This window comes from Echinops telfairi, unplaced genomic scaffold (assembly GCF_000313985.2).
Source record: "Echinops telfairi isolate 266 unplaced genomic scaffold, ASM31398v2 ScPeMD7_5805;HRSCAF=6673, whole genome shotgun sequence".
Lineage (NCBI taxonomy): Eukaryota > Metazoa > Chordata > Mammalia > Afrosoricida > Tenrecidae > Echinops > Echinops telfairi.
Window position 1 is genome coordinate 3,182,594 of NW_022109704.1, and position 9,897 is coordinate 3,192,490.

The 9,897-nt window shown below is 36.4% G+C and overlaps 1 protein-coding gene across 1 annotated transcript in view; it reads right to left on the bottom strand.

Annotated features, from left to right (window-relative positions):
• Positions 1–9,897, bottom strand: part of VPS45 (vacuolar protein sorting 45 homolog) — a 79,506-nt gene that overhangs the window by 19,675 nt on the left and 49,934 nt on the right. The window contains exon 14 of the mRNA XM_004716574.2: positions 6,024–6,155. Coding sequence (XP_004716631.1) covers positions 6,024–6,155 — 132 coding nt within the window. The remainder of the gene's footprint in view (positions 1–6,023; positions 6,156–9,897) is intronic.

A 9,897-nucleotide genomic window follows, 5' to 3' on the forward strand; every position in this document is an offset into this window, starting at 1 on the left:
AGAGACTCTTTGAAGGGCCAGACAATCCTTTTGAATTAAAATCTACTTAAAAGCAAATAATTTAATTAAACATATATCAGAACCCATTTGGGTCAAGAAAATAAAATCTGATATAACCATCAATATGTAACAAAACCTTTGAACCCTAAATTACTAAATATTACTTAGACAAAAGTATAGCATCAACCATTCAAATAACACTTCAATGGATATGTATAGTCATTACACGCATGGGCTCTGGCTTCACATTCTGGCTCTTATCTCTTATGAGCCTTGTTTAATTAGATAAATTAACAACTTTTCTGTGTTCAGTTTCCATAAAAAGAGTGAAGAAAATAATATTATATATCTTATATGAAGATTAAAGGAGTTAATATGTGTGAAGTACTTAGTACAGTACCTAGCACACAATACATGCATAATAAGTGTTAACTATTATTACGATTGTTGTTAGAAATAGCAGCAGCAAGAGAAGAAACTTGAATGCAATGGCTGTGATAGTCTCATGTTACTTTTGTGCTTAAAAAATATCCAATGATGCTCATTTGAATTAGATACAAAAGCCCTAGTTTGCCATGTTAGGATGCAGGGATGCCCTTCCAAACAATATTACCCAATAGTTTTCAAATTAGAACAAAGCTCAGATAATGCCACTACCATATTATACTTTCCCAAGATAGTAACGACACTGACACTTCCATTTCTGAGATAATGGCAGACTAGATAAAGTAAAAATCCTGTTGCAAAACAAAACTAGAAATGCTGGACAAAAATGGACAAATATCCTTTTAAACGAAAAACAAAGCTTAAGCTCTTAATGTGATAGAACTTTCCAAGGCTCATAAGGGTTTTTGTTTTTGTCATAATAGAATCGCCAAAGTAAACAAGAGTGGTTCATAACCTATGGACAAAGAGATCGGTTCCCGGCTCCCATTTAACTCTTGCTCCGACCCAAGAACAGTTCGTTCTGATCACATGGCCCTGCTTGACACTCGCCTTCATGAAACGATCACTGAAGACAAGGGTGCTACAGCAAAGCGTGGTGAGGAAGGCGGATGGTGCCTGGCTATCAATTGGTATAGTGTCTGGGCTCTTAAAGGCTTGTATTCAAACAAACAGCCATCTAAGTGAGTTGTCAAGTAAGTCCACATGGAAGAAGCACACCAGCCTGTGTGATTCAAAGATGATAACAAAATACAAATATGAGAAAGGGAAAAGTATCAGAGCTTAAATTGTGAACACCCAATTTTAGAAGGCTGTGGAGGACAGTGGGAGCCCAAGATCCATCTTCAAGCTATCTAGTCAGATTAAGCCTCTGGGAGATCCCCTCTAGCACAGGCCAGGGACTCACACGGCTTTCCTATCAGGCAGAGATTATTGTAAAGTTGATCATGGTAGTTTGAACAGGGTATAATTTGACACTTGGTCAGTTTACCTCCCTCTTGACCCAACCTGAATTTGTCCTAGAGTCAAATATTTCTTGCTTGTTTCATGACAGGAATTTTTTCTCTGGCTTTTAAAATATAGATGGTTGTCTTTCCTTTTCTACTATTTATTTGTATTTTTATCTTTATATTATTATTTTCTTCTTGCTGTTTTATTTATTTATTTATTATTTCTGTTGGGTTCCCAGTTTGTGAAGTACAGAAGGAGTAAATACATAGTAAATAACGGATGAAATGGTTTATCGGGGATGTTGGGGGAGGGGGTGGAAGGCGGGGAGGGTGAGGAGATTTGGAGAGCAACCAATGAATATGGGAGAGCACTAGAAATTATTGTGATGATGTACATACAATTCATTGTAAAAGCAATTTAACCATGGAAGAGTATGATATGTGAATGCTATATCAAGAAAATTACTTAAAAAAATACACCCAAATAACCCAAACTTGACCAGCGGTTACCATGAGTGGGGGGAAAATTGTTACTTTAACAGGCATTGAGTTTATGTCAGTGGTGGTGGAATAATTTGGAAAAGGACGCCAATAATGGTTGTACAACACAAAAAAGTTTGATCAATGGCACTGAATTTTAAAGGAAGAAGTGGAACTGGAGAAGGTTTTGTTGTGTATATTTTTGCACAATTAGAAAAATTACATGAATAAAGATGAGTGCGACAAGAAGGAACTGTTCTAGAATTGAATATGGTGCAATTGTACTACTCTTCTAGATATGACTGAATTATGAGCTATATAACATGTGGCTGCAGTGCTAATAAAACTTTTAAAAAAGAAAAGGAGTTAGAATTGAGACTCCCACATTATGAAGAGGCCCTCACTAAAAACAAGACACAAAAATAAAATAACTAAATTGAGACATTTTATCTGCATGGGGAAATAAAAAGGAAGCTTCAAAATCCTGCCAGTGATTCTGCATGGTTCAGGAACGCATAAGTATAAAAATTAAAGTAAAATATTATTCAAGGCTGATAGTAATCTTAGGATACTTCACCTATGAAAAATAAAGTTATGCAGGAGAAATACATCTTCACTCAGGAATCTCATGGATCAAACTCTTTTTCAGATAACTTGCAATTCAAAATTATAGAACATATGAGAAAATGAGCCATCATGAGCTAATGCCAGGAGATATCATACTAGAATTAGATTTCTAAGCACTTTGGATTATACAAGCAATGTGGTTAAAGCAAAACGAAGGATTTGAAAACTTGAGAAAACAAGATGATAATTAGCAAAAACATTAGGCAAATTTGAAAAAGAAGCAAATAGAACATAAAGACTCAGTGGGCAAATTAAACAAAGATGAAATACAGCTGAAGAGAGAATTACCGAAATGAACACTAATCTGAAAAAAATTATTCAGAAAGCAGCACAAAGAGATAAACAGATGGATAATATAAATGAGATGTTAAGAGACATGAAGAATAAAGGTCCAACATAAATTTCATAGGAGTTCCACAAGAAGAAAACAGAGAAAATGGAAGATAGGCAACATTCAAAGAAATAAAGGATGGCAAATGTCCAGAAATTATGCCACACATGAATTTTTATAAGTGACATAAATAATAATGAATCCATATTGAGACATACACATTGAAACTACACACCAAAGACAAAATAATCTTTAAAAGAATCAGGAGATATCTACAAATGAAAAGCAACAATATTGAGAACAGAATCCTAATAGCAATTGAAAATAGTATTTCATTGTCTTCTTACTTTTCAGTGCTGACCCAGAATTCTATGCTTAGCTAAAAGAAAATATTTTTAGACAAAGACAAAAAGTTGAAAGAATTACTGAAAAATATGGTTGAAAGAGCTACAGAGAGATGTTATTTAGTAAGAAGGAAATTAGATCAGAAATAATGGCCAGAAAGAGAAAAATAAGAAGTAATGGACAGGATCAAAGAAACTAAATGGGGAAAAAGGAAAGAGGAAAACATGTTGGTAAATCTAAATAAATATCAAATATAGAAAATAACAATTGTTTATTTGTGTTTATTAAAACAAGGTGGAACCAAAATACTGGACAATAATAATTTGTAAAATGGGTGCAAGATGATCAGAGTTAAATTATTCTAAGATATTTGTATTATTTGGTTGAAAGAATTGTGATAAGGAGAGAGAATGAGGCATAAGGGAGGCTTCAAGGATGCTGGGTGGTGATTAATTAGATGTTTTTACTTTGGATATTTCATTGCATTGTCCAGTTATCATTTGTATACTGTTCCATGTATATGTAGTACTTCTGTAAAAGTTATCAAAGAAAACCTTATTGTACAGCTTATACCAAAATAAAACTCTGATAGGTCAAAGGTATAACTTTAAATGGGTGACTTAAAATAGATAAACAAACAGAGATCAGTCTTCATATAGTCCTGGCCAAGGAAGAACTCTCTCAGCATGACACCGAAGGCAGAAACCACAGATAACTTTGACAACTTAATTTTTTTTAAAGTACAAGCTTTACACAATAAAACCAAATACTGTTTGTTTTTAAATAAGAATATCAAACAAGAGAGAAAGAATTACAAAATATAAGCAAGACAAATGGTCAATGTCCTTAATAATATATGTTTAAATTTTTTTCAATTATTAGAAAATAAATAAGACTACCCAATGGAAAAAGAAAAACAGGCAAAGAACATGAACTAACAGTTTGCAACAGAAATATGTAGATGGCCAATCAGTTCTGGAAGCTGACAGAAAGGTTACATAATTTTCCCAGTCACAACAATAAGAGGTAAAAGTTAGGGTTCAAACCCTAGCAATTTGACCCCAAATAAACATGTCTCATGAATGAATAATTACATATCTAACACTGAATTGTGTTTACTCATAGATAAGAAAATGCTGATTAGGGAGAAGGACAACAGAAAAGTGGGTGAAGGGAGACATTGGTCAGTGTAAGACATGAAAAAATAATTTATAAATCATCAAGGATTCAGGAGGGAGGGAGGCTGGGAGAAGAAGGGGAAAAAATGAATAGCTGATACCAAGGGCTCAAGTAGAAAAAAATGTTATGAAAATGATGATTGCAGCGTATGTTCAAATGTGCTAGGCACAATGGATGTATGTATGGATTGTGATAAGCGTTGTACGAGTCCCCAATAAAATTATGTTAAAAAAGAAAATGCTGATCATAAGACAGAATGTACAGTGACATCCCTTTCTACACACATATTCACGTAACTGTCCATAGGCTTAGAGAAAAGAATGAAAAGGCAATGTAATAGTGACTAGCATATGCAAAGTTTAAAAAAAATCTTTATACTTTCTGAATTTAAAGAAATTCAGAATAAGCAAGTATTATTTCCACAACAATGGGAAAAAAGTTATATTAAAAAAAATAACAACAAATCCCACAAATATTACTAGCGCAAAGTGAAAAAAGCAGACACATCTCCATGCCTCTCAATGGAAAAAGTCACCAGACGTTACACTCAATCATAATGTCAAGCTCTTTGATATCGTCCTTCCTGCCTTTTCTACCATAAGCTGACAACGAACTCTTCTAAAACACCATGATCCTCATGTAACTCACAGCTTAAAAACCTTACATGATTTTCTATTTTCTACCCAATACAGTACACATTCGTCAGCTTAGAATTTGAAGTTTTCTACAATTCTGGCCTTAAATTTATTTTACTTTATTGTGAGTATTCTAGCTAACTGATAACTAGGTACTCCTCTTTTTGCATGCTGCCCACAGCTATCTATGACTTGTTCATGGTTGATGCTGCCTAGAAGGTGCTCCCCACCATATGTCCTTTTCCTACTGACTGCTTACTTAGGCTATCTGGTATCTTCTTCACGAGACATTTTGCTAGTTTCCCTTGGCTACTCTGAGAATCTACGGTTCTTTTATCTGTCTTTCCAAATACTATTAAAAATAATTTTAAAAAACCTTTTCTCATAAACAGTGACTTCTATGAGGTAGGATCTTTACCTTATTCTCTGTAATCTTCTTACTACTCATGGATGAATACGTTGATGAACAACAAGTAAACAAACAGACAAAAGCCCTTACAGAATTCATCACCATTGTGTCGCAGGCATTTTCAAAGTGCCAATCTGTGGCAATTCAATTTTCCCTTTGAACACCTCAAACTCGCGGCCATCGAGTCCACTCCAGCTCACCGTGGCTCTGCTGCAGAGGATGGAACTGGCCCCGTGGGTTCTGGAAACAGTCACTTTTATGGGAGTAGAAAACCTTGTCTGTCCCTGCAGAGGGGTTGGTGGTTTTGAACAGCTGACCTTGCTGTTAGCAGCCCAACATGCACCCACTAAACCACCACAGCTCTTTTCCTTTCAACATGGGAAACATAAATGATTACTAGTACAGGTTGGCCTCCACTTTCGAATTCTCTGAGCTAATTAAAGTGATTTACGAACCTAAGACACAAACTCCTCTGACACAAACTCCAAATTCTTTTATGAACAGATACTATAAACAACAATATTCTGGTCAGCATTGACTAAACGTTTTCTACACAAAAGGAATCTGAACTTTCTTTTCTGGAAGAGAGGCGAGTTTGAAGGCCTCTGAATGTTCTCCTTTACCTTTTTGTGTTGTGCACTGTGGTTCCTCCCAGGACAACCCTCACTCCAGGCGTGGTACGGTTTAGGGTATAAACTGTTAGGGCCTCTTCATAGGTGGCGCCTCCGATTACAAACACAATGATATCCTGGGGCCTAGAATCATGAAGAAAGAGTTAACAGCACAGGACTATATATATATTTTTTAAAAAAAGTGAAAACATTTGTTGTTATTATATGCAGAGTTTTAATTTCTAAATCTTTCTTTTTTGGTGGCGAAGCAGAATTAAAGCAGAATGGAATAAAAGGTTTTTTAAAAAGTTTAAATGATCTGAAATTGGCAGGAAACAGAGCAGGAAATGCTGAATAGTGATTTGCTTTCTGTTTATGAGCGGATGTCTTATAATTTCTGTGCTGTGGATTTTAGAATAGCACAATGGTGTTTGCTGGGACCAAATGCAGAAATATTCTTTTTATATTCAAGAGGCAGCAGAGTGCCTCACTCTGATACATCAATGTAGCAATAATTCATGCGTTACTCCACATCTCTTTCAGGGATAAGCCCTTTGTCAAGTACTCAGTACAGTGTCATTACAATGGCCTCTATCCAAGGCCTCAAAGCATTTTGGAAAGTACCGGTATATTTGGAGGTCCCCATAACGTGGGGTCCAAAAACACGTAGTATTTTGAGTGTATGAGAAAACTGGGGCTCCGATTAATGACATTTCTAGGAACCACCTCTTCTTAAAAATAATTTCTCTGAATCTTTTGATGAACAAGGGGGAAAAAAAAAAAGATGCCATGGAAATCATGCAAGAAAGAAATCTATGGGCATAGTTTTGATATTAATATATGAGCTCCCCCACTGGCTTTATTTGGGTCACATTGTGCTGCTTTAATGTGTTTCAATGTTTATCAAAATGGCTTCATTACAAAGTGTGAGGTTCTCCTACTAGCTCCTTATGATAAACAAGGAGAGCAGTGTTTTCAAAACTGTAAAAGTTTGCTTGTTTTTCTTTTCTCATGCTATCTAAAGGAAATACAATTACTTAATCATAAGCAAATAATTTTGTTAAATCACTTACTGAGCATTATTTAAAACCAATCAAGAAGAAGCATCTGTTTTACAGGCTATAGCATAAGACTAGGCAGAAATATATTTAATCAATTCATGCCTACATGTGTATCTGTAAATCATAAACAAAAAACCATATTGTATCTATTTTCTATTTGTTTCTTTCTAAAACATCTTGAAGGAATCAGTTGATAAAATATGGAAATAAAATCATGTGTCATGGCTACTTTAAAAAATTTAATTATTTAACAAAAATGGTCATTTTAATAATGTTTAATTCTACTCTCCACACAACATCCAAGTCAAAAACTTTAAGCGATCACTTATTGTTCCTTCTCTTCTGTTTCCAACCTTCTCACATTGTTCTTATTTAATCACTGACTTATGTCAATTTCATCCATGGGCTAGCTCAATGCCAACCTGTTACTCAGTTTCTCCTGCTTGGTTGCCAGAGTCCTGCAATCGTTATCAGAGGAGCTTTCGTGGTGTAGTGGTCACACGATGGGCTGCTAACTGCAAGATGAGCAGTTTGAAACTGCCAGCTGCTCCATGGGAGAAAGATGAGGCTTTCTACCCACATAGTTAGTCTCAGAAACCCACAGGGTAGTTCTAGCCTGTCCAGAAGAGTCACGATGAATTGGAATCAACCCATCATGATGTCCTTCTCCAGGGACTGGTCCCTCCTAATACGATTCCAAAATATGTGAGAAAAAGTCTCATTTTACTTTTACTAAGCATTCTGACCATTAGCCATGTGCTATTTAAGTTAACCCAAATTAAACAAAATAAAAAATTCAGTTCCTCAGCATCACTAGTCACATTTCAACTGCTCATTAGTCACCAGGTGGCTAGTGACTACCTTCTAGACAGCCATTTCCATCACTGTATGAAGTTCTATTGGACAGTACTGCCCTAGACAATCTCATATACTTTTGTATTTTGTTTAAATTCATCTGTCTACTGATGATTCGCAAATTTCTAACTTCAGCACAAACCTCTTTCCAGCACTCCAAACTTCTATAGCTATCTAACAGAGCTCTCAATTTAGAATGCCACGAAAGGTCTAGTATCTCCATGAAGGTTTTTTAACAGGTAAATAACATGATTAAATTTGCCTTTTGAAAGGGTAATTTTAGTTTCTAGCTGTATGAGGAATTAATTGAAGGATGCTGATGGGAGAAGCTGGGAATGAAAGGCTACTGTAACATTCTGGGAAGAAAGGATGAAGAATGGAACTCAATATCAGAAGGGGTAGAGAGAAGGCATTAGATTAAAAAGATACAAAAAATGTAGATTCTTCAGTGTTTGGTCAATGAGTCAATATGAAGGCTGAGGAAAAACGGAGTACATGGAAACTTTTAGGTTTTGGCTTTCTTTTGAGTGAGTAGTTCTGTGGGGCAGGGGGTGAGGGGCATGGATCCAGTGCTATAAGACCAGGCCAGTAAGGAGATGGCGTTCTACCAAGCCAGGTCTCTGTTGTCACAATCTGGGGTTAGCCAAGATGGAAGACTGGGATAAGGACATAGGCAATTAAAGTGTTCAGAAATAATAAAATTCTCAAGACTAAAAAGATTCTACATTTCCACTCAGAAAATGAGTTATCTTTTGACAGTTAGATTCCTTGCTCTCTGTAGTGAGGGACAACTCTACCCTGAGGCCCTTTGGGTAGCTTATCTGAGTAAATACCCACGATTATTGCAGAGATTATTTCAAGAAGGGAGGGAGTTGCTCCCTTGATGTGGTACAGACACCATTCTTGGTGACTGATGAGAGGAATCACACAATAAAATGTTTGTTTTGAGCTCTTGATCTGATAAGCTAATTTAAAAAGCAGGTAAGCGGCCTAATGAGGACCACCCAGGAAAATGATGCTGCTTCTGCACAGCTGCCATCTGATCATCATTTGCCTCTAGGGCACATCTGTCTTTTGTAGAAAAGAAAGCCAAGAGCTGGGAAGAAATAAATCCAAGCAGAATTCTAGTATACCCAGGAACACTCTTTTAGCCTGATGATTTCAGGGTACCAGAGTACTTCTGTATTACTGGAGAGGAAAGAAGATGCCATGGACAGTAAACTGGAGGTGGAGGTTATAGAAATGAAAGAACAATGTCTATCTATATAAGATAGGCATGACAAACAATCCTGAGAAGAAAACAACAGGATCAATGGTTCCGGGAGAACAGGGGAGAGGGAGAGGTGGGGGAAAGGAAGTGGATGTTAACAAACCCAGGGACAAAGGAAAACAAGAGATCTAAAATCAATGGTGAGGACAGTGTAGAACGCCTGGTGGGGTTTGATCAAGTGTAATGCAGCTGAGAGAAATTACTGAGAGCAGAATGAAGGTAGAACATGACAGTGGGACAAGAGGAAAGTAAAAGGAAATAGAGGAAAGAGGTAGGAGGCAAAAGACATTTACAGAGGTATAAATATAGGCATGTACATATGTAAATATTAATACATAACTACAGGGATATAGGTCTATGTACATATAATTATATGTTAAGTATCAAAGTAGCAGACAGGCATTGGATCTGTCTACTCAAGTCCCACCTCAACACAAGAACACTTTGCTCTAATAACCTGGTATTTTGTGATGCTCACCTTCCCTACACAATCGGTGAAGTCAAAGTGGGTGCATAAGCAAATGTGGTGAAGAAAGCTGATGGTGTCTGGCTATTAGAAGATATAGCATCTGGGGTCTTAAAGGCTTGAACTTAAACAAGCGGCCATCTAGCAGGGAAGCAACGAAGCCCACATGGAAGAAGCACACCAGCCTGTGTGAACACGAGGTGTTCACAGGATCAGGTATCAGAAGACCCCAAA